At 35.5% G+C, this 25,878-nt stretch overlaps 2 protein-coding genes and 1 long non-coding RNA gene across 4 annotated transcripts; 1 reads left to right on the top strand and 2 right to left on the bottom strand.

Annotated features, from left to right (window-relative positions):
* The first annotated feature begins 7,917 nt into the window (after positions 1-7,917).
* Positions 7,918-11,337, top strand: LOC112568208. The gene is made up of 5 exons (XM_025245380.1): positions 7,918-8,163; positions 8,520-8,888; positions 9,194-9,475; positions 10,120-10,434; positions 10,965-11,337. The coding sequence occupies exons 1-5, from the start codon at positions 8,088-8,090 to the stop codon at positions 11,060-11,062; spliced, it is 1,140 nt and encodes a 379-aa protein (XP_025101165.1). The 5' UTR covers positions 7,918-8,087; the 3' UTR covers positions 11,063-11,337.
* A 4,733-nt stretch (positions 11,338-16,070) lies between these two features.
* On the bottom strand, positions 16,071-18,377 carry LOC112568156. The gene is made up of 2 exons (XR_003100008.1): positions 18,117-18,377; positions 16,071-17,703 (listed from the first exon to the last, which is right to left on the bottom strand). It is a non-coding gene; the product is annotated as an uncharacterized LOC112568156 (long non-coding RNA).
* A 314-nt stretch (positions 18,378-18,691) lies between these two features.
* Positions 18,692-24,366, bottom strand: LOC112568155. 2 transcript variants are annotated; one of them, XM_025245293.1, is made up of 8 exons: positions 24,294-24,341; positions 23,702-23,772; positions 23,068-23,194; positions 22,464-22,651; positions 21,914-21,958; positions 19,731-19,772; positions 18,992-19,102; positions 18,692-18,738 (listed from the first exon to the last, which is right to left on the bottom strand). In XM_025245293.1, the coding sequence occupies exons 4-8, from the start codon at positions 22,612-22,614 to the stop codon at positions 18,707-18,709; spliced, it is 381 nt and encodes a 126-aa protein (XP_025101078.1). In that variant the 5' UTR covers positions 22,615-22,651; positions 23,068-23,194; positions 23,702-23,772; positions 24,294-24,341; the 3' UTR covers positions 18,692-18,706. The 2 variants fall into 2 exon arrangements, 1 of the variants encoding a protein (XP_025101078.1); XR_003100007.1 differs by lacking the exons at positions 18,692-18,738; positions 18,992-19,102 and adding an exon at positions 23,485-23,585 and having other exon boundaries at positions 24,294-24,366.
* Positions 24,367-25,878: the final 1,512 nt, after the last annotated feature.

The following is a 25,878-nucleotide window of genomic DNA, read 5'->3' as shown; positions in this document are numbered from 1 at the left end:
AGTTTCATGATTGTTTTATGAAAAGCTTCTATGAACATGGTCATTCAAAAGACTTAAGCAAACTTGCAAGTAGCATGTAATATCAAAAGATGCTACAATTTCATGCCATGATAAGCATATGTGTCAAGACAGTCTGTGCAGGAGAAAATGCTTATTTAAACAAGTTGGAGACATTTAAATACTTTCAGAGCAAATATTAAACAGAGACTGATTAGAAATAACAAAAGTAACTGAGTGTTTTTGTATTTTTTTTGTATAAATTTGGCTGACCTTTCTGCACTTTGTATACCACTCTTCCTCTGCTTTGATAAATATAGCCCTCAGGATTTGAGATATTTTGCTGTGATGCAATGATTCCACCTGCCTTATTCTGCATTTGTTTAAGTATAAACTGTGTTCTTCATTAACTGTGAAGTAAGGGGCACTTTATCTTATTACTGGAGCACTATCTTTGATGGTCAGAGGTAAATTGTTCGATCTGAATTGTGAAACCTGCTTATGATCTTGTTTCGACATTTCTGTCAGAAAAGTAAATCACTTATATTGTAAATCTTGTCAAGTAAAATTGTAAATTGTAAAGACATTTTAAATCTTTATCTATTCTATATATATATACTCTTGTTCAGATCATCATCATTATCACCATCACCACTACCACCACCACCATCAGCATCATCATCCACAGAAGCAGCATTTCTTATATTGCATCAGGTTTTCTCAAGAAGCTACTGATTGCGCATGCGAAAACACACACACACTAACACCCATATAAATTTGTAGACAAGACCTGATCTGTTTATGGCAGTGGAAAGGAGGATATATTGTGTGGAAGTATGGTCATAGGCATGCTGATGTCATTGTGCACTATACTTTAGTTGTTCTTTAGACTAGATCCCCTGACCCACTGTATAGTTTTATATTGATTTAGATTCCCTGTAATGTTTATATGCCCATTGATTTTTATGCTCTGTGTCACCCACCCATTTCTCAGCAGGCGAGCACATCGCTTCCCCATCCATAAATCATACACAAATTTATATAAATACAAAATAAATTTGCAAGTAACTGTGTGTGAATGTGTGTAGCTAAATAATACGTTATTTTTTGAGAGAAAGAGTGTGTGCCTTACACTACTATCAGCTTTGTGCAAGCTGTCTTCGTATTTCATATAACGTCTATTAGTGTCCTTTTATACTTTAATATTGCTCCACTCAGATTTTACTTTTTATGAATAGCACTTTTTTAAAATTCATTTGCTGAAGTATTCTTCATTTCGCTCATTATTTTATCTTCTTTTTTGCTCATTTAGTTGATATTGTCCACATGATACATGACATAAGAACCAAAGATCTTAACCAAAAGTGAAAGGGAGGTAAACTGGTCTAACTACTACTGTAGAACAGTAATGAGAAAAAGGATTTTTGAAACTTTAAATTCTTCCACAGAAAAATGGAAAGTGAAACAGTTTTTATTATAAGGGGATTAAACAACAATAATGCTTTATTCTGCTAAATAGCTAAAGTGCTTTTGAAATCTTATAAATTGCATACATTTAGGGGTGCCCAGAAGTGTACTGCCAATACTTGCTTATCAGTACTGCAATGATAGACCCTTGGTTCAGATCTCGTCTCAGGACATTATGTGATACCTGTATGTGCTGGTTATTGCAGGTTTTTCTAGCTACTTCAGTTTTCACCTCCCTACCACTCCCATCATTGTAAAAAATAAAACAAACCAGCATATGTTATATAATGTTTACAATGAATCAAGATTTTAAATAGAGAAAAAAGGAATCTCATATAACCAGTTCATGCTTTTCAGTTGCTCTTTATACAGATCAATTACATCTCAGGGAAATAAATTTTATTCATCTCACTCCCAGAAAATGTAAAGATTTTATGACACAGATGCATTTTATTCTTTATTGTTTCAAGAAATTCTGTTAATTTCTTTTGGGTGTTATAAGCTTTTGTTTGTGCTTGTGTGTTTGTGCATGAATGTATGGTTGATTGTCATTTTTTTGTAAACCTGTTTTGACAGAAAATTGAAATTAACTCCTCACAGCCAAAAGAACTCTAAAATTTTTTTTTTAAATTAATAAAGTGACAAATTATTTTTAAGTCACCTTTCTGCTATGTATGTTATAAGGAAAAAATTTCTAACATTTTCAAAAGTCAACACCAAAAAATAATGATGTCTTCTTTCTAGTACTCTACAAATGTCTAATCCCAACTATACCTGACTTGAGTGAAAGTTTTATCAAAGACACTTTTTCAACAACAACTGTAGATTTCAAACTGGCCTCCAGACTTGCTTCCTTTTTGTGTTAAAACTAATTTTCTACTTAAAATCTTCTGTTGCTGTCCATTAAATCACAATAAAAGTAAATTTATTATTTTCTTTACATATTTTAGAACACAAACATTGCAATGGAGATATTTAATGAATGACACATTTTAATCTACTTACTTCTTGTTTAGTAAGTTAGTTACCGAGTAAACTCAATGCTAGCAGCATTTTTGCAATGAGTCTGTTTTGGTGGACAATAAATAGGATTGGTGTGACAAATTCTTCCTTTTCCTTACAATTGTGGGTGTGTTTGTTTGGTGGTGAATTGTTTATGATTAGTAGATCTTTACTTCTGTTTTACTGGTTGATGCACATATACACAATGGTAAACACATAAACATACATATAAACAAACATTCTGTCATGTCTAACCACTTGAATATGGTTGCTTATTTCATACTATTTGACTGCTTTATATCGATGTGTACATATATATTCATGTCTGTTCTTATCCATATGAGTTTACAGATTGTGCCTCATATGTATATTCCCTCACAAACACAACATGGATGCATATGCACACAATAGTGTGCACACATCCACAAGCTAACTTGGACAGATATTTAAACAAGGCACACTTACACACCTGAAAAACAGTGTGCACACAAGATTTGACACACATCATACAAATATAAACTTTCTCTAGAAAAGATATAGCCATTTCAATGCTCTTGCATATTCATTTATGTATGACTGCATACGTATGCATATCTGTTTATATGTATATGAGTTTGCATATATGAATATTGAAACATTTCTAAATATCAACAGACATACAACACTCACTGTAGTGTGCACGTTTGGACAAAACCACTTAATCACAAACGTTTGAAGTTGGATAAATATTCAAATATCCACAAAGATTAGAACATGTAGGTGTGCATATCTGTTCTTGTAAGATGCTTTAAATGTGTGTTTGTGTGTGTGAGATCGAGGTTCAGGTTGTTAGAGGGTGAATTACATCTCTACTTAATTAGAGCTTCTGAACCACAAACAGACCTGTCCTCACATTCTTCGTTGACTTCTACTGTAGGACATCTGTATAAATACCCTCTGGATTACATTCAATATTTTCTTTTTTTTTTTTGTTGGGGGGGGGGGGGGAGACTTATTCTTGCACTTACTGGTCAAAGGGAAATACATTGGTATCTGTGCAAGACATTATTTCATAAAAGAGTTTAATTAATTAAAATTCATTTGACTGAGTGAATAAAATTTGTGTAAAATATAAAGTTCTTTTAATGTAAAAGGGACTGTAAATGTAAAGCGTAAAATAAAAGAAAGGCAAATTGTATCGACACTGATTTAATTGCAACCAAAAGGAATAGCTGGTTAGATCACGAACTTATAATACACGTTCATGGTTAGATATTGTTCTGGATTCATTTAAGATAACGTGATTCGGCCAGCGTGTACTAGAAGAGATCATATTAATGACTGACGCAAAGTAACAACTTAAGTTTAAGTTTCTTTCTGAGATGGTGTTTAGTGTGATGGATGTGTGTGAAAGAGACAAAAATACTGTGATATCATTAACATGCAGTGCTTATATATTTCAGTGTAAAGCAAATCACATGTGAATTAAGAAACATTTGCACTAAATCATATAACAAATACAAAAATAATTTCAGTTCTTTTAAACTCATAAATTAAATAATTTTCCATCTAAAATTTAATGCTGCTGTACATTGATTGACAGATGCAATAAAGAGTTAAAGCATACATAGATTTCACACATACACATTCACGTAAACATTCTCTCAGTAACATGCAACCACTTGGGTGTGCTTCATGACACACAACAGATAAAAACAAACATATGCCCATATTAGTGTGCACATATGCTCGCTAAAAAAATCATTTTGAGATGTTTGCCCAAATAAACATATCTCCACTAAGATAGCAGAAATAAGTGTAGATGTTCAAACTCGTGATTGTAAAACTTTATTTGTGTGTGTGTGTGCGTTTGGCTCCGACAGTATGACAGTAAATTAAACCACAGCATCCCCACCAAGAGCTCCTCAACCACTGATCACTGCATGTTAAAAGTCGACCTGCCCTCTGTCGCTGTGTTCTGCTGCAACCCAGTTCTCAACAGTCCTAATGTTTACTGATGTAAATAAGTTTGTTGTTAGATTGTTGTCTTATTCTACATTTTGTGCTGCTGCCTAGTGTACGATATCTAAGAATATAAATACCTGCTATCCTGCACTCGAAAGTTTACTGCAGACAACTTTTCTCACCAACTGGTCCAAGGGAGATAATGAAGATAATCCAATCTTAGCGCAAGACTATAATTCCATGGAAGTATAGTATAATTGTGCTGACAAAGTAAATAAAATTAATGAATCACATGAAGAATTTTGTGTGAAATAGGACTAGGGCATAGAAATTAGGAAAACGAATGTTACATTGTGTGTGAACAAGACAATAAGCCAGATATGAATATCATATTTGTGTCCCTTGTGGTGTACCTGGTGTTGCCTGAGTTATAAACCACTATAAGCATTAAATTCTCAATACTGACAAAAAGAAAAGGACATGTGGTTTGCAATAATTGTTAAAAGATTCCATCTAGTAGGTTAAAAAGGAAAAATGCAATCAATATGATTGTTATGGGTTAATCACAGATGGCAATTAAGGAGATTTAATACTAATACTGAATACCAAAAATTTATTAGTTTTCTAACTTTGTATTAATATTGTAATTATTATCATGCCACCTGGAAATATAAGCACTTTATAATCATATATTTAAAAAAAATCATAATTATAACTACAAAAATATTTATAAAGGATTATATCGCAGCAGCAGTAGCTATCCTTTAAGCATTTAATATACATAATATGTATATACAGATGCTTGCAATGTTAGAAACACAGAGTGACATAATACACAGGCATATAAGCACAATCTCTCCATTCATGCCTACACACCCCCACCCATGCACACACAAACGTTTATGCACATTGGCTTCCAGAAGGTCCTTATGCAAGCTGTCATGGGGTTCATTTTGATGCAATTTTACCAATGCACTGTTGTCACAATAGCAACCACTGTCACAGAAGATCAAAAGCATTAAATAATGGAGAATATTTTTTCTAGGATTGTCCTTCGCATGATTGGATTAGGGATTTTTGAGAGTGTTGTTTGTCAGAGGAAAAGTATAGGTATACTATATAAGAAATACAGCAGAATTTTGTAAAATCTTAATTTACTTGAAAGTTCTCAGGTATTATACAATAATTACAATACACATATCTTTTGTAATGTATTAAAATTAACAGATGTTTGTGGTATATAATTAAGTCTTTTAACCTGGGGTTGGGAAGAATACACTAGATGAAATGACATTAGCAGTGTGACCATTGTGGCAGGGGAAAAAATTTAACAAATAGATGCTTGTCCATTCTTTGATACTAACTGGTCATTTGCATATGAGGTTATTCACTTCTTTGAGCTGCTTGAGTGGCCATCTTGCTACCACAACACAAGCAACTGTTACTCAAGAGTACTAGCAATGGATCAGTCATCAGAGTCATATATGCAGATTAACAGCATGCAGCAGCATGCCCAGCTATTTCTACAGATGTATTTCCATAGAAAACCTCAAAGTATTTTAAATCAAAGTGATGAATGTTTGCAACAAAAATGGTGTGTGCAGAAGGCAACTTTAGTCACACAGCACATTATAAAGGAAGAGCAATAGAAGAAAACACTTGTTTATTTCAAACACTTTAATTTTGCAAAGTCTTTGTGAAACAAACTTAAGACAAGTGGGTTCTCCTGTCACAATTATTTGTTGAGCTACATGAAGGTTACTCCACACTGGCAGTTTAGCAGATGAGAAGCATCAGGTAGTTAATTACTATAGCGGATAAATGTGGTTCTTTGGTGGAGCTCGGGACTTGACGGTGGAGGCTTCAAAGCCAGACGTTCCCCACGTAAATTTTATTTAATCAAAAACATATAGGGGTTTACTGTTAAGCGTTAATCACTTTTGTTTGCTGTTATTTTTTAATTTTTTTTATTTAGTTCATATTTTTGTTGGCGTTTTAATCTAGACGTAGAGCCTTAATTAATTGAGTGAGATGTAATAAAAATGGAATCCTCGAGGTATACTCTGACTCAGTCAAATGAAATAAACCTTAATTATGTACTTTCCGTGTGAAGTTTCAGTTTCAGATTTCTGGCTGAGCGATGAATGTTGATAAGATCTCTAAACTATCAATTGCTTTCTGTTTAAATGCGAGCAATGAAGAATGTTCTCTGTAATTCTGCATACTGCTTCAGTATACTTTAACTATAAAAAAACGGGAACGAGAGAGAGAGAGAATGAGAGAAACTTTGATGGTTGAATTTTGATGCAATATCAAAGCATGCGGGAGGCAAACAAGATCGAGTTCGGCAATATAAGTACAATGTAGACGTTCAGTCAAAATTTAAGGAAGAGTGTTCCTTTCATCTACTTCAATGCCTCTTATTAATTTTAAGGGATCAAAGCGGGTGATTTGAGCATAAGCCGTCGTTATACACTTACTGTGGACAGAATGCTGAATAGTTTTCAGAACACATTGGCTTATTAAACTATCAAGTGTCAGCTGTCTCTCTCTACAGAAAAGGCTCGTGTGGACACAGAGGCAACACTTCGCTTACTTCACTTCACCCCAAATTAACAATTTGACATAAGAATCCCTATACAAGGTGACAATGTAATCACTGTTCAAAAATTAGCAAAATGTGAGATCTGGTACTGATGTATGTAGCTAAACTATATCCTCTGTGTGCAAGAACTATATGACCCTAATATGTGAAAATCACACCTACTCTTTTGACACAAAATCAGTTTCTTTTACAAGAATTGTAACAAGTGTTTGATGCTAGGGAACATTTTATTGTACTTTAGCGACAGCACAGGTTCAGCCTAGATGTTTTCCCATAGTAGGTTTCAGACATGTACAAGGTGTTAACTCATTTCCTTATTAATATTTTACACATTGTTTGATTTTTATTGTCTTTTCCCACATTTACTTCCAGTATCCTTCCTTGTTAATTGACTATTAGAACCTCCCTTTTCTCTTCTCCTCATTATAATATCTATGGTCTGTTTTCCTTGAACAGTCTTCAGTTTCAGTTTTTGTATCAGATGTGAAAACAAAGAGGACACCAAGTTTTGCACTAGTCGGTCTGACTAGTTAGTCACTGACACCTTTCCATCTTTATCTTCTTTCGCTTCTAAATATATTATTAAGTTTCATTTTCAAAGCAAAACATTATTTATATTTCCCTCAATTATTTTATTTGCATTGTATGCTTGTAATAAACTACATTATCAATCGCATCTTGCTTCATTTAATGTATTTCGTACAAATAAATTAGAGTATGACAAATAGATACTGTATGTCCATTAAAACTGGTAGGAATGATCGTTTTCATTATCAAATGAATTGATTGCATTTATAATGTTACGTAAACCCAAATGGTGGTTTCCTTACTAAAGGACAATCTCACTAACAAACTGAGGTTTAGCAACAAGTAATTCTATATTATCAGGGAAATGCAGTGAAGTTTGCTGTGCCACTGGAGTGAACTGTAACTGCGAAAACAACGAAGAACAATGTAACGGGTTAATGAGGTCTTGACTTTTCAATGACACCGGCAGTGTTCCTTGTAACCTTTCAAGGAAATATCTACATTAAAATTAACTATCCCCGACAAACGGTTCCGGACCTTCAACATGAGCGCGTCCTGGAGAACTGTTGGCGTTTGTTTTCTACTTTTGTTATTGCAGAAAAAAGTACTTGCCTCGACCTGTAAGTTCTGACACTATAAACGTTTTGATGCAGCGTGCTAATCCTCGACTGAATTATTTTGGCCAATTTCTCTGTAAACTATTTTAGACTAAATTTGTAGCTCATTTTTCAGTAAGTATGATGAGCAGGCTGATTGTTCGTGCAAAATTTCTGGCAATTTCTGTTAAATTTTGTTTTTCTTTAATAGCATGCCATTAGAACTTACAATATCAAGCCAAACGATTTTTCATCCTCAAAAAGAAAAAGCCCATTTTAATACTAAAACAACAAATTCAATTTTTTTAGAAAGTTTATACAAAGAGGAATTCAGGGTAGAACTAGAAAACTAATTTAATACTAGGCTTTTCTGTTTTTAGGTGGACTATCTAATTTTACTGACACCCTTTCCGAAGAAGAAAATGGTTCTATTAACACCAACTATACTGTCGACATTACGGCAACACCAGAGACAGTTAACTTCGTTTATCAAGTTTGTGAAGAGAACTCTTTAAAAACTGCATGCAGCTTTATTCGTGACAAGGACTCTATGACCATGGTTGGCCACGACAGGAGCCAAAAGAAAGGAGTTAGCTGCTACTGGGAACAACGAAATGTCAGCAGGTCTGTGATGGCTTTAGACATCTACATTTCTCAGGTCATCACGAGGTCACTGAGTGTGATGGTGCTGTCTCTAGGGAGAGGCGGGATTGCCAAACCAAAGCGAATCATCCATGTTAATGTACTTTGTGAGTAAGCTATTTCTCTCTCTCTATTTATCTATACAATTTTATTTAAATACATGGACATATTCAGAACTGGTTTTAGTCACATGTAATTTCTTTCTTATTTTTTTTAATTAATAATCTTTAAATACTCCCAAAATATTCCAAAATATAATTACCGGATAGAAAGATTTAATCATACAGTATGCTTTCAAACGTTTACTTATGTATGTATTGATAATTACTAAATGTGCTTCCTCAAGTGTATTTATTATCGTGTGTGTGTGTACGTTTGTTTGTATATATTTCTCTGTGTGTGTGTGTGTTAGACCCACCTAATGTTTCAAGTCTGACCGTCGACGGACACGAGGTTGATGGTGATTACATTATTGAGGAAGGCAAAAAGACCGATATTTTCTGCGTATTTGACAAAGGCAACCCCCAAATCAGTTTTCAGCTTCTGGATAAATATAGATATGAAATTAAATCTGCTGGTAATGAAGAACATCTCAGCTATTCACTCACTGTCTGGTGCAAACACGACTGGCCAGTGGTCAGCTGCGAAGGAAGCAGGTCGACACGGAACAGATCAGTCTCCTTTCTGGTCAGGTGTAAGTATGACTTGAGTTTTTATATCATCTACCTCACAATAAGTTCAGTAACCTGTTTATTTTGTGCACAGACTGATAGGCATGTCTTTGAGATCCACTGTTTGTCTCTATATCTAAGCAAGAGCTTGCTACTGCATGCCTAGAGTTTGATACATGTGTTTTTAATGTGAATGCATATGAGAATGTGAATTCCCTCCCCCTTTTTTTCCATATTCGTGCGAGAAATATAATTGCATGCCTGGGTATGAGACAATGTCTTTGATCCCAGACGCTGTCGAAAATGTTTTTTTTGTGCCTTGGCCTGTGAAACCATCTTTATGTTCCTGGGAGTATCGAGGTTTCAAATTCCCACAACTGTGTTAAAGAGGACTAAGCTTTAACGCTATGCAGTAAATAGTACTAATGATGAAAGTATAATTATACAAGAAATACTTAATAAATATAAAGTATCCTTACAAAATGGAGTCTTAAAAAATTGTGTCTCAATGTTACGTTGTTTTCTGATGTCTCAAACAGTAGCAATGGTTTATTTCTAATGTGGGTTCAGTTTATTAATAATGAGCTGTTGAATTAATATTTTACGTAATTTTTGCCGTAATTAAAGTGCAGAGATAAATTTAATTTAAATGGTTAATTTGTCACAGGTCCTCCTCAGTTTCTTGAAAAAATGAAAATCGTTAATCTACGATCTTTTGAAGAGCTAACATATCATGTTAAGGCTCACACGGCAGCGTTCACTGAATGCCACTTGACACCAGTGGTTTCAGACGACGACAGCAGCAGCAACAACAACAACAACATCAGAGGACTAAGCTGCATCCTTAGCGGTAAACCACCGAATCTCGTCCTGAGCGTTTATCTACACAAACAAGCAAGTATTACCCAAGGGAACTGGACACTGAATCTTCGAAATGAAAAAGGTTCTGCCAACACTATACTGAGCATCATTTATGGTGAAAGTAAGCATACTTTTTACTGCTAGGTAGTAAACATCTATGAACATTTGCTGCAAAATATACAGAAACATAATAATAGGACTAGCATCCGAGTAACAGTGAGTGAAATACCAGGCATGCACAATTCGAAGCATGTATTTATACTGCTTTCCTTACATGCTAATGCAAATATATTCTAAAACAAACAAATGATTATTTAATGTAAATATACACAGGAGATAATAAGCTCTGGCATACCTACATAAATTATTCTTGGTTTAATGGCCTGTGAGAATCAATGGGTAGCGGGATAGAGCACTAAGAAATATGCCACATATTGTTGTTACTGATATTTAAAATTGAACATACTTGTCGATATACTAATGTTTTTAAATTTTGTATATACTTTAACTTAACAGTGATGACCCTTCGCCTAACTGACTGTAGGAGGCAGAGCTCGGTGGTATTTTTGTCTTATCTGATGTCTTCCTCGTGTTGGACATGGTTGTGTATGATTTTAATATGCCTGTTGTCGTGTGTTTGAAAATGTGGAGCCTCTTCCGTGTCGGTGGCTTCGGTTCCTTTTCGGCGGGCAGACTTGACAGTCGGCGCAGTTCCGCTTCATGTCCGTTTGACCTTTGTGTATCAGTGAACTTTAACCTGTGCTGGGGCTCATTCGTCGTGCCAGTGCGACTGGTTCCATCTGTTGGATGTGCTACTTGGAACTGCATTTGCTATGGTGAATTGTATGACTGATATTTTTGTTTGATATTTGGACTACCTATTGAGGTTCATGTTGTGTATGAACTCTGCCCTTAGGCATGGAGTACACGGTCTGCTACATACCCACAACATTTTGTTATGTTGCCACCTTATTCTGACTTCCCCTGATGTTACTTGTGAAGCGCCTTGAAATTGCTCATAAGGTACATAAGGTACAAGCTAACTTTTATTTATTTATTTCTCTACCAAAGCTTTCGTGTAAAGACAGGAGAAGCTTATGATGTTGATGACAGCGACGTTGACAATAATCACAGGACAACGGATTCCAAAATATCTCTATATATATATGATTCAGGAATACTTCCAGCTTTTTCTAGTATGCATTACTGTGATCATTCGTTTCTAATGGAATTACAGTGTCTGGTAATGTGAGTTGATTATCATCTTTAATTGCAGTTATATATATATGTAAAAGATGGTTGTAGGTCACACACCGCTGCTTTCTGTCGACCCATTAATTTTGTTTATTATGTGTACTTCTGCTTCTCACCATTGACTCCAGAGAAGCTAAGGTTAATATTGCACATAAATTCAAACTCTGATTAAAATATTTACAACGACAAAAGGTTTGTTAAAGGTGGTTGTCAAGAGCAGACCAAATCGCCACACAAAAGGTAAGAGTATTGATGAATATCTGAAACTATTAAGTGGTCCTTCACATTAGTGAAGCAAGTTGAATTAATGTAAGCATTTGAGAAAAAAGAATGTGAAGTGTAAATTATACAATCAAAATAGATACACGTTAGCATTCTCAGCAAAAATCTGTATGAGGTAAAGGTTTCCAAAAGGGCACAGAGATATTGTCATGTATTTGTCCGCATTGAATTCTCTCATGTATTAACTGCTTATGAAAATTGGATTTAATGAAATAGTAAGTAAATAAATGTGTACATATAAAAAAATATTTACACGGGTCCTCAGTAAGACCAAAGCAGCTTTGATGTTACAGAAACAAGCAGTTTTATTTTTCAAACTACACCCTATATGAGATGCTCCTTTAAAATCATTGCACTTATCACAAGGAACAATTCATTTCCGCACTTTCCGGATTTTAAAATCCTTGAATCAGGGAATGATTAGATAATCTTTAAACATTTAGGAAATTTTCCGTCTAAGGTCAAATACTCCATTCCCTGTTTCTCTCTGTTTTGTTTCTGACCCCTTGAATCGTAAGTGTAATTCGTGCTGAGGACCAAGTAACAGAGCTACATTTTCCATACAAAGGAAAAGAAAAGCTACTGCTCATCTAATGCACCGAGCGTCCTTTCATCAAACGAAATCAACTTTACAACTAAAAAAATTGCTTTTCTAAATCTATCGCAAAAGCACGCAAAAAGATTTTTAAATATTTTCAAAATCATTTAAAAAAGCTTATATTTTGTTTGCCAGGTCGACAGGAGGATGTTCAAAACAACAGTTCATCTTTGGCAAGAATCCTTAGCCAGCAGATGAAAATCAGTATTGCAAAGGAAGCATACCAAGCATTTCTATTGAGCTGGAAAAAAGGACTTGCTGAGAGGAGAGCCAGGCATGTGTGTATACCATTTGTTTAGAAAAGCTTTGAGCCCATGGGACTATTTAGTGCTAACAACATCAGACAATGATAGACAATAATACTCTTTGTTGCACAGAAAAACTGAGGACACCTGGGTCCTGTGTTACGAAGTTGGTGAAGGGCATGTCGCACTTCTATCTAGGGCCCAGAAAAAAAATATGTAAAATTCTTTTTTATTGGGCTCTATGTCAGTTTTATCTGGGAATGCAGTGTGAGGACTGTGTCGCCCTTAAACATATATACATTCCTGTGAAATTCCTGTGATTCATGATTAATATACATGTTTTCTAGGTAGATAATCTGTGTGTTCTCTAAATATATTACTGGCATTTGAGGATGATTTTGATTGATAAAGGATAAGTGTGTTTTAACAAATGTCACAGATTGCATCAAAGACTGCCATACATAGTAGCAAACATGTGCATAAATCAAGACAAAGGACTGAGATCAGAACAGGCACGGTTTTGTCAGGATAGGTCATGCACTGACGACATAGTCACCATCAGTATCATCATTAAGCAGTCTATTGAGTGTCAACCCTCCCTTCATATAACTTTTGTCGACTTTGAGAAAGCATTTGACTGTGTAGACGGGACGTCAACTGAAGGCTGATGATCCACTACGGTATTCCACCTAAGCTCATAAGCATTATTCATGGGTTGTACGAAGACTCGTCCTGCCAAGTTATCCACAGTGGCAAACTCACTAAAACTTTCGTAATGAAGACCAGCGTAAGACAGGGTTGCATATTATCACCGATAATCTTCCTAATGGTCACAGACTGGACTATGCACAAGACAACCCAAGACAACAACACCAGTATCCAGTGGACCTTCACAAATGGCATGAGGACCTAAGCTATGCAAAAGACATTAGTCTCCTATCTCAGCGGCAGCAACATGCACAAACCAAACTGAGTAAGCAAGTGGAGGAAGCAGAAAGAATGGCTTAAAGGTCAACAAAAAGAATAACAAAGTAATAAGAATCAATAACAAGCAGGAATTCCCAATCCAGCTTCTAGGAGAGAACATCCTGGAAACAGATAGCTTGAAGTATTTGGGAGCATTGTCAACAAGAACGGAGGAGCGGACGATGACATCAAAAGCCCCATCAACAAGGCCAGGCATGCTTTCAACAGCCTGTGGTCCATTTGGAACTCCCGAGCATTACCCTTCCGCAGTAAGATCCGCATCTTCAACACCAATGTGAAGGCAGTCCTACTGTATTATTCTGAAACCTGGAGAGTGACAAATACTATCAACAACAAGCTGTAGACCTTTACCAACCAATGCTTACGCCATATTCTTGGAATAAGATGGCATGAAAAGAACTCCAACAGCAGCCTGTAGAAAAAAAAACAACAACCAGAATGCCACTAGCCAAGAGGTCAGATGGAGCTGGATAGGACACACCCTGCGCAAACCAGCTGACACCATTGCCAGGCAGGCACTTTACTGGAACCCTCAGAGGAAGAGGAGAGTTGGGAGACCGAAGCAAACTTGGAAAAGAACAGCAGAGAGCGAGGCAACGGACATCGGAACAACATGGGCCCAGCTGAAGGGAAGGGCTGCCCTATACCGGGTCCGCTGGCGAGGTGTTGTTACTGCCCTATGCTCCTCGAGGAGTAATAAGGAATAAACACAAAAACATATTTTAAAGATTAAAAAGCTATCCATTTATTTCCCACAAAAAACACACCAAAAAACACCGAATAAAACAAGATTTTCAAACAAATCATTCTAAATCACACAATAGAACTCTCCCATAGAAACTAACAAGAAATCGCTTTTTTTTCTTGGCATGAGGCAAATAGCAAAGCCATGGTTAAGGAGATTACGAATAGAGTAGCTGCTAACTATATGTTTTCAAAAGCATCTTTCTATTGTCTAGCAAAATTTTCAACAAAATGGAAAACAAAATTAAGTATATATATATATATGAAACCAATACAACTTTCAGCTGTTTATTTAGAACTGGGAAGAGCACTAGTTAAAATAAGGCATTACAGGATGATGCAAGAGCTCAGTAACAATCGCTGGAAAGAGAGTAAAATGCATCTCAAAAACATATTCCACTAGTATTGTTTTGACAAAGAGGTACGAGAAATAGTATCTTAATGGTTTTTTTTCTAAATCACACCTGTATATGTCAACAAAACAGAAAATGACGAAAGGGAAGCATTTCTAAAAATGGACTCGCGTGAGCCTATACTTCATTGGCTTGTGGCCAGGCAAATATTTCTCCTCTGCCATGATGTAGGTCTTCTCACTAATAATGAGTTCTTGGAATTCCGGCACAATTTTTTCTGCAGCATCTGTAGCTTTCTCATGTCGCACTATCCTGTGTATGCCTATTGTCTTTAAATTTCTAGATTCTTCTCCGACTTGCCTTGAATGCCTTCTCATCTTCAGACGTTATGCCTGGTGCCTTCCTGACAAGGTCCACATACAGTGCCTTTGCTTTTGCGCGTGTAATACCTTCAGACAGAATCGCTTTTTAACTGCTTCTCCTTGATCCACACCAGCAGCTTCGCAAAATCTTCTAGGAGTTGTGGAAATTGCTTGGTACTCATGATAACTCCTATGGCCACATTAAGCATGTAAATTTCTCTCTCTTCGCAGTTTGTTAATGACAAACGGTCGTACAACTTGGCAAAATCAGCCACACGCAGACCACGCTGTTTTCCTGTGATCTCTTTCTTTAGTTCTATGAAATGTATCCTTCTTAACAGCAGCACTGTCCTTAGCAACCATCTTATTGGACTCAATCATGGGTTTCAAAATTTCTTCACGTAAGTCAAAAAAGCAGCACCATCCAACCAACCACCAAACCAACAAAATCACCAAAAAGCGCATATGATAGCAAAGAGGCTTCAACTACTAGCAATCAAAGGACATGTTAAGTCATAAAATGTCCACACAGATATATATATCGAGTTTGAATAGCATAGAAGAAAGTAACAGAGTTATACAAAAATACACAGTATTTATGCTAATAATAATAACAGTGCAAGTAATAATAATATTAGTAGGTACCGGCTCACACGCCTTCCCGCTGGTGGACAGCGGCGATCGCACGAAAAAATCGCTCGTTTTCAAATCGAAGTGTTTTATGGTTTATCAGGAACACAACAATTACATTTAAATCCCTATGCAAAGCAACTTTTCCTAGTTGAGCAGAATATGCATTTGTTTTGTGTGACTGAAACAATTATTTGTATTTTGTGAGGATGAATGGTACCCAGCAGGAAAATGAGCAACCTCTCAGCAGCTATTTTCTGTGCCCCGTGTAGCGCATGTTGATGGTTGGGTCGGTGTTTGTGCTCGCGTTCAAAAATGTTTGCAATGGATACTGATGTATACATATCGAATAAAATAAGTAAAGATTGGAGGAAAAGTCTATGTAATTTTTAACGAAGTTAAAGCACAGTAAAAGACGACGCAAAAATCCGTTAACTTTGAAACTAAGTAGCTTGAAGCACGTGCACGATACCATGGGGCTACATCGGTTAGCGTGGAATAGTAATTTCGTCTGAAGAGCGTGGAATATTACTTCTAGTTTCAAATAGCTAGCTATTACAAGGTAAAGGGACCTATCCTTAAAATAATTGGCGCATGCAGTCACAATTTGTCTGTTTTGTGTAACTGAAAGAATTTGTATTTAGAAAGGAGAAATAGTACCCGGCATACAAGAAATGCAGCCTCTCAACTGACATTTTCCGTGTGTGCCTTGTACTGCATGTTGATGGTTGAGGTGGTATTTGTGTTCGAGTTCACAAGCTTTCGCAAATTAATTTTTAAGTCAGCTGAGTAAAAAGCCAGTGTTGGTAACTTCTCATACAAAGTACTTGGGGACTTCTATAAGATTTTCAGATAATACATAGACAAGAGCTTTAAACATGTGACTTTAAGAATCATGAGTATTTTGAGAGGATAAACGCTACCCGGCTCAAAGAAATAGGCAGCCTCGCGGAGGCCATTTTCCATGTGCCGTGTAACGCATGTTGATGGTTGGGTCGGTATTTGTACTCGAGTTCACCAGGACTTCGAAATGGATACTGATGTATACGCATTGAATTAAATCACCGAAGATTACTGGAAAGTCTATGCAGTTATCAACGAAATTAAAGCACAATAAAAGACGACATAAAAAATTCAACTTGGAAACGAAGTAGCTTGAACCACGTGGTTACATCGGTTAGCGTGAAATAGTATTTCTTCTGAATAGCGTGGAATATTACTTCTAATTTCAAATGCAGCTACAATTTGTTTTTGTTTTGTGCAACTGAAAAAATCATGTGTATTTAGAGAGGATAAATGGTACCCGGCATACAAAATGGCAGCCTTCGCAGACATTTTACGTGTGCCGTGTAACCTTTTTTGATGGTTGGGTCGGTATTCGTGCTCGAGTTCACAAGCTTTCGCAAATTAATTTTTAAATCAGTCGAGTAAAAAGTCAGTGTTGGTAACTTCTCAGACAAAGTATTAGAGGACTTCTAAGATTTGTAGATAATACATATAAGAGCTTCAAACATCACCAAATTATTGTGCTAAAACTGTTACACAAATCACAAACCCCATATAGCACTATCTCCAAAACTAAATTCTGGTTTAAAATTGTTTCCTTATGTTTTCGTTTACTTTGATGTGAACATAGCAAAAATAATCTTTTAAAAATCTATTGTTGTGAGCCGGTACCTAATATTACTGAGAAAATATTAAAAAATCTTGAGAATATTTACATACACTCCAGCTACAAAACAGTAGAGGGGAGAAAACGGGTTTGGGTCATTACTTTGTTGTTGTTGTTGTTGTTTTAATGAGTCTTTTGTTTAATGCGGAATGAGAGTAGTTTGAGATTTATGTCGAACCCGCACTAGATGGCTATTTTTCACATCAAGATGTGGGTATTCTTTGTCGGCGATTTCTTGTTTTTCAGTGATGTTAAATCCATTTCTGTAAATGGAAGATACAGGTAAAACACAGATCTTCAAACGTTCACTCCTATTTACGCTCAGTTCCAAGAAAAAGAAAACCAAAAAGGGCAAACAGAAAACATAGATAAAGGTGTGAAAATTAAACATTAATCTAAGAGTTGCACTCTATGTCTACTTTAGTTTTTCATCGATAAACATAGGCCCTTCTATCAACGAGTAATTGTGAAGCTCACTGAACTATGGTAAATAGTTATCGAACAAAATCATTGATTGATCTTTGTAATTTATATAAATAAATAAAATTTAAAACCAGAAAAATATGCCATGGCTTTTCTAAAACCAAAGAGAACATTTTCAGTGCATGTAAGTTATTTTTATGTATACATTCTCAAAAATACATTTCCGATTTCTTTTACAGCACTGTGCACTTACCTTAGGACCTGGCTTTTGTTGCCGGGCTGCTGTCGAGAATTCCAGTCAGTTTAGAGTTGAGCTCATCCTGGTCCAGTTCGTTCCTTTTGTTCTCGTTCCCAAGAAAAGATATTTTGCAGTCTTGATCAACTTTACAAGGCTGGATTTCCTCTGTCCAGCAACTGAAATGAATAGTTTTCAGAAGATTGTGGACTTTTAACGAGAAAACCATTAAAATATCTTGTGTTTCTGTATTACCTCATAATGCAGAGGAACAAAGCTATATTTTCCATTTCTTTTCGTTAAATGATAATGAGGTACTACCATGACAGCTGTAGGCATATAGTCCCTTTAGACAGAAGAGCCAAACATTCCCCAAAGGTGTAGCTAAAGAGTTTGCATCAGTACCATAAAAGTGAGAAACAGAGAGAACAGAAACGTTTTAAAACTGAATTAAAGTCTTTTTTCATTGACAAGTGACTTTTCAATGGCTGTGTGTCTGAGAGTGTGTTAGAGTATAATGGCAGTAAAACGTCATGTGAATGTGTCTTAGTAACTCTAAATAAGTAACCTAAATCACAAATCAGTAAGTTAAATCACAAACATTTAACTTACATTCTTCTCGTGTAGGAATGTTCATGATCTAAAACAAACACATAGAAAAATACCTTTGTGTTTACAAGAGTCGAAATTTGTAATATGTCACATTTAATCCTCATCTAATTGCTATTTTCAACAACAAAAAATCGACTAATTTAGCTTCATGATTTTTTTCACTTTGTCAGTTGTCTTAACTTGGTAGATTTGCAGTTTGGTTTTGGTTGTTTTATTGTGCTGTACTCATCAATGCTGTGTTTAAAATGCTTAAGCAAATGAGACAAAGAAAAGATGTTTACGTTTTTTAGTCCTGAATCTCTTGAACCATATAAAGGTGATGCACAAGAGCAGAAGAATCACCCCAACGATGGCAGAAACGGCAGCACAGATAATAATCAACTGATTATCATCTGCTTGAACAAAATATTTTTAAATACATAACATTGTGAAATAGAGCTTACTGACAGAATATTGCAATTAAAAAGACATGCAAGGAAAAAGATAAGCAATCAAAAAACTTTTTATGAAGGAAAATATTCTCTTAAATATAACTAATATCTAAATAGACGTCCTTTCATTTAGCTGATTGGAAAAAGTGAGAGAGCAGAATCACAACTTTTGTCACATTTGTTCGTCCTTGGACAGTTTACCACAAATAGAGCACATATCTGATTTTTCATTTGTGCCGCAAAATGTTTCCTTTGATCAAAAATCTAATTTTAACAAAACATAAGATATTGCTTAAAATTGTATATTCTATTTAAGCTTTCTTTCAGTCATTTCCTTTAAAATTCATTTGGTATCACACATTATTTACACTTAGACATCAAAGAGCATTAGCGAAGGGATATGACTTATCATACATATTACACTTATTAAAATCCATGAATTGTTATTTAACGCTTTCATCATTATTAACTCCTCGTAATCAAGTCTAGTTTCTATTTCTAAAAGGAATTCAATTTAATGCAATTTCACAAAAATAAAATCACAAAATCAAGTACTTTTTCAGCTGTTAAATTTACTTGATTTACTTGCCTTCATTTCCAGAGTGTTTGGTCGTTACAAAACCAGGAATTACTGAAAACAAAAAACACATGTTTATGTTGAAAATAAGAATGGTTCAAAAAACTCTGTTTTATAAAAGTAAGTATACGAATTAGGAACGAGTGCTCTGCTACGTGAGCTATTCATACAAGAGGTGGGTCAGATTTGAAACTTTGGTAGTTGGTCTCTATCAAAACAAGAACAGTAATGAGAATTTATATAGCACAATATCTCAACCAAATGCAAACTCTTTCCACTTAACAAAATTAAAAAATGGTCACAAAGATGTAGAACAAAGAACAATGGGAAGACTTTGTTGACATTCTTCATAGCCACGCCTTTATGTATTTTGCTTTCTATTGGAACAAAGACAGTCAACGGGTATGTGGGATAGTATGAAGTTTTAAAGCAAATTACACTTTAAAAATGAATAGCTTTTTCATGGTGTAACAAAGCTGCCTTTTTTATAATTAATATGACCCATCGTACACGGTTTTTGTTGTAACATTAGGCGTGTAATTGTCTTCATGTAGATTTTTGAAAGGAAAATAAGGTGTAAAGGAAGCGTTTTCGCTCTCAGAAAACTGAATTCAAGTGACCCATTCGTTTTTGTTTTATTTTGGAAAGTCCTTAATAAAAAAAAGGGCTGATCTTTCACATTAAATGGGACTGTGTAAAACACCATAGAAAAAGTCCACACGCAGTTTTATCTATTCAGATGTCCTTCCTCTCTCTCTCCCTCAAGCAGTCAGGACGAATGTGACAAATCATTATCCCTTGAGTCTCACATCAATGCAATCTGTTTTGATAGTCCTTGAACTTCACAAGATCAGCCAGATCCTAATATTCCTGTCCCACCAAACTACTCAATATGTGCTGTCACAGCTGCACTACTGAAATGCTCAATATAACGATCTATCTTAATTGCTTACTGCACACAAAGGGATCCAAATGTTGTGCTGTCTTCCAAAAGCAAAATATCGGACCATGTTACACTGATTCTCAGAATGCTTTGCTGGCTGCCAGTCCAAGCTCACATATGATTACAATACGCCACACCGTGTGCGACCAGTGTTACCCTTACATATATATCTACTGAAAATACCACCAGGGTCGATCTCTTTAATCTGCTTGTGTTGTCCTACAGTGACACACATCAGACAGATGAGTGTCAGACGCTTATTTTCAACCGAAGACTCCACTGTTGGGAATTTTCTTCACTTTTCTCTTTGGCCATGTCGTCATACAGAACACTGAATACACAAGTCAAAGAGGACAGAGATAAAACTGAATAGGAAACGTGAAGGAGTGGACTGGTCTTACCATACAAAACCTGCTCAACACCGCTCAAGACAGACCTAAGTGGTCAGCCTTGTCAGCGTTTACTCCTAGGGAGGTTTGCACGACCAAGGATCCACATGATCCCTGGCAATCAGCAAGTGGCAGTCAGAGTGTGAATTAGTGAGGCATTCAACATTTCAAGTAAGGAAAATAGTATACTAAACACAATTTTTAAGTTTATCATAAAATGGCCTTCTTCTGTTGCCAGCTATTTAGAGAAGTGGAATGAATTTATATTTATCCGTTCAACTTGTTGTGTCTTTTCTAGGAGCTATGGGCTGGTAAACATTTTCTCATATTTAAAAACTTTACACACTCAATGGACAGTCTGTGAATATGTTCTGGCATTTTACTTACTTAATCATAACATTATTAAATCTTTTGAATGTTTGTAAGAGGAGGTTATATCCACATGTGTCTGTGGATCCTGTTCCGTACTTATTCTGGGTCCTTTTATTAATATTGTGTCTAGATTACTTTAATAAAAAGAAATCACAAAAGCATCACCATTACAGAATCAGTATAAACTACAAATTTTGTGTTTTTTCGGAGCAAAGAGTTGGCTACAGAATTACAGAACACACACGTGTCGTGTATCTTTATGGGACAGTTGTTAACGCTTTGGAAGAACTTTATCAAAAGCTTAGGATTAATAATTACTTTTTCAAAGGATTTAACAAATATTTATAAATTTTGAATCTAGATAACTATGTTCAAAATTTGTATTTAAATAATAATTTAGAGAAGAGCCTAATATCGCGATCAAAGCGTATCTGTATCAAGATACTGAACTATTCAGTGAACAAATAAATAAGCATTTAATTTTTAGCTACCATTTGTTGTCGTTCCATAACCAGTTTCAGAGATAAGACTGTTGCCTGAAAATAAATAAAAGCAATACGCAGAGTTAGATATTAAATAAAAGCTGTAAAATGTGTATTATTATAACTTTGAGCTAAATTGCAAAAGCAGTTCTGTCTTTTGTTTTAAGTAATAAAGGCCTTGTAGTCTTGTATCTAATGCGATTTATTTACAGAGAACAAAGTCATCATGTACGAAAATTTTTTAGGTCAGTTTTAAATGTCCCTGTCTACGTCACAAAAGTAAGCTTTTTGATTGGGTAGCGTCCCATTTAAATGTTCTCAAAAAACATTGCATTGACTTCGGGGTTTAGTAGTCAGAATCCACGTATGATTTTTCTTACATAAATCAGTTGTCAAATAATAAGATCTTGTGCAGCAAAATCATGAAAGTCTCTGACGTGTTTACCTATTTAGAAACAAGCTTCATAGATGTTCAACAGCTATGTCTTTCAGTGGTGTAATGGAGGTGTCTTTAAAGAGGACGTTTTAAGAAGCATGTTCTTCAAAAAAGGCACCTTACCTTCAAGAGGGAACTGACAATTTTCGAAAAAAGGTAGATCTCCTCTCTGACAAACAAATATTCCGGTCTTTGCTGCAAATGAGTCAGGAACTGTTACAATGGCCGCGTTAAAACCTTCAGTTTGGCGTCGAAGCCCTCTTCTGTCAAGCATGTGTTTATTCCATTGAAAATACAGTTGGCTACTGCATCTGCAGAAGACATACGAATCTACAATATTTACCGTTAATGAATTATAGATTTTAAATATCTAACTTGTTAATAACGTAAAAATAAATTTGGAGAACTGTATCCTTAGAACAAATCTGTCACCTTGAGACTTTTCAGTTATATGTTTACAGGATTAATTATGGCAACCTGTTAGCTTTGTCTTTTTTATTTTGAAGCATTTTAAAATAGAAATAGAAGAAATGATATTAACGTTCAGAAGCTACATATTATTACTTTCTTAAGACGGATAAATAAGAGGGTGATTAAAAAGGCACAGAAGCAAAACAAACGGAAACATAATATATATATATACAAAAAACAACAACAACACCGTCTCACAGAATCAGTAAGAAAGTTAGGGAGAAAGAAAGATGTCACTCGTTTTCGATGACTTAACCCTGACTTCCATCGGATGAATGAAAGTAGACAGAAAAATCTCTCTTAGTTTCATTAACCTCTGGAAATGAGCACTTTATCTGAACCGGATGATGCTTACTCTTAATTTCACAAGTCATTTCGATGGTCTGAAAAAAGATACAAATTTACACAAAATTAATATTATGAGGGCTGCTTTTATGAGAATGACAAATCTGTTAATAAATGACAGTTTAGGACATAGCAGGCTTCTGTCGGTAGGTAGTATGTAGAAAGTAGATAGAAAAACGCTAAAAAATTAATTTAAAAGCATAATCGACATACATTTAAAAGTTGGTGACTCATTAGGCACTTAAAACTGTTTCTTTACATGGTCTAAAAATGGTTTTGACATTAAAATTTGTATTATTTTGGTATTATTGTTGTATAATTTTCATACTTTCAAGTTTTATCCTTTTAGTTCGGCTGCGATTCCTTTTTCTGTTCGTCTTTGAAAATAATTACATCAATATTCAAGAAGATTTAGCGTCTTTGTGACATCTGAAAAAGACAACATTTTTTGTAATTAGAGAGAAATAACACTTCAATTCAGGGAAAATGACTCCAACACATATCAATGCAAAATGAAAACAAGTTCTCAAGAATAGTGTGCTCACCAGGAAGTTCTTTTGTTTTCATTTCTGCACGTCGTCTCATTCTCCGTCCAGCTTGCTGGACCTGTTAGTATCTGTCAGGTGTAGAATTATTAGTGCATTTTAAGGATAAAGTATTACACTTAACGCTTCTCATCACTTTGCAACCAGGTAGTGAGGTTTTATACATCAGTAGTGTCTAATTGACTGGCATGGATACTGCGTTATCTCCCTTTGTTTTGTTTTTTATACTAGAGAACCACAAAATACGACTTAGTAACTTTCGATATGGCTGCACCATTGATAACGTAAACATATCTTTTCAGTTTTAATGCTTTTGTTTGTGGTATCAGTTCTCAGTAACTTGATGCAGTGTAAGTTTTTTTGGCCGAGATTGGTAATGGTCTATACATGTACCTTCCTACGTTTGAAGTCAGCAAATATCTAATCAGGGTTTTTGACAAAGACTTGAAATTAAAGGTTAATTTTGGCTTTTACTCATAATAATTACATGAATTAGGATGTCAATTGTCAAGCTGAACAAGTTCAACTTCTTTATTTTAAACATTGTCACAAATATCAATAAAAAATAGGGGCAGCATTATAAGACACATACCTGAATCCATGATGTCACCACTGTACTCAGCAAACGGGCTTAAGCTTCCTTCTATTTATAGAATCGATCTATCGGGTATTTATAAAATTACGCATAGCATTTTTAGAGCAGGAGAGCAAAACTGGTACAGGTAAAGGTCACCACTTAACCTTTTTAAGTTATTGGGGGAGCTGTTAGAGACCTCCATTATCTCGGGGCAAGCTTTACGTGAGGAAAGTGTCCACTCGATTCCCTCCCTCGCCGACCTATATATCCGAACCCTCTATGACCCGCCAGCTGGGTCAACTATGGGAAGTTTGCTGCGCTAATCGGGTACTGAACAGGCGCGCTCTCAGTTTGATCCCAGGTCATGGTATCATGCATTTTTCCGTCAAAATAAATGTAACCAGCACGCATGATGGCCGTTTGGTGGACTACTCGCGCAAGACACAACAAAGATATAATTTGCCGCATAACTAGATTTTTATTCAGAGCTTCACTCAGCGGCTAGTCTGCCTTCTCTTCATTATCATTCCAAAGTCCAAAAGCTTTCTACAATTCCAAATCTACAGTACTTATTCCATTCCCGTCACACGTTCCAAAAACCATCAACCCTTTTGGTTAGTAGCCTCGACATTTCTTGCCCCCGTGGCGGCAGTTGCGCCCCACTCATCGAGTCCAAGACCGGACTTCCTGGTCTTTCTGTCTGCCCACGTGTAATCTGTCATTGTGTTTGAGAGTGTAAGTGTGCGCATGTGTATGTGTGCGTGCGTATGCGTGCGACTGTCGTGTGTGAAGGTAGGTATGCATGCTTATGCGGTCGCATGTATGTACGTGCGTAATGACCGTGTGTGCGTGTATGTGTGATTGTCCTCACAGTGCGTATGCCACCTCCTCCCGCGCTGTCTAGACTTTCCCAAGTGGGTCAGGCGACACTGAATGTAACAGTAGGTCCTGTAGACACTAGAGGGACAGTTCAAGGTTAGTTATTACATTCGCAGCAGACGTGGAGAATGGCAGTCTGGTCTACTACGCAATCAAAAAAATAAGGAAATACCTTAGAACACTACTAAAGTGCTACATAAAGACATAATTTTATGTGAATTTTATATTTTCAATTCATAAACTAATGCAATCGTAAATAAACATGTAAAAGCGTCATTTCATGAAATAATTTTTGTTTGAATTCTTTACAAGTTTATTTTACTTTTTCGAAATATGCAATTAATCTATCACAAAAATAGCACATAACGTATACAACAAGATAACACTTTTACTTGCACAGTGTAAATGCAATGCACAAATAAAAATATAAATATACAAAACAATTTTTTTTAAATCATTCTAATTATATTAAGAATAATATTTACATTTACAATTTATTTTTTATTAAATTACAAAAAATATGCAAATTTACAACATTATTTCAGATTATTTTACTTCGATTTAGTTTAATTGTTACCACTATTAACTATAACATTAATACTATTAACTGTAACTTTACAATGATGTATCTCCCGGTATAAAACACCAACAACCACCACCACCACCAAATCATTCAGTGGTTAGTCAATTAAACAATTTACGAATTCAAGCTTATTTGCTC

This window comes from Pomacea canaliculata, linkage group LG7, assembly GCF_003073045.1.
Source record: "Pomacea canaliculata isolate SZHN2017 linkage group LG7, ASM307304v1, whole genome shotgun sequence".
NCBI lineage: Eukaryota > Metazoa > Mollusca > Gastropoda > Architaenioglossa > Ampullariidae > Pomacea > Pomacea canaliculata.
This window is presented reverse-complemented; position numbering and strand designations above follow the sequence as displayed.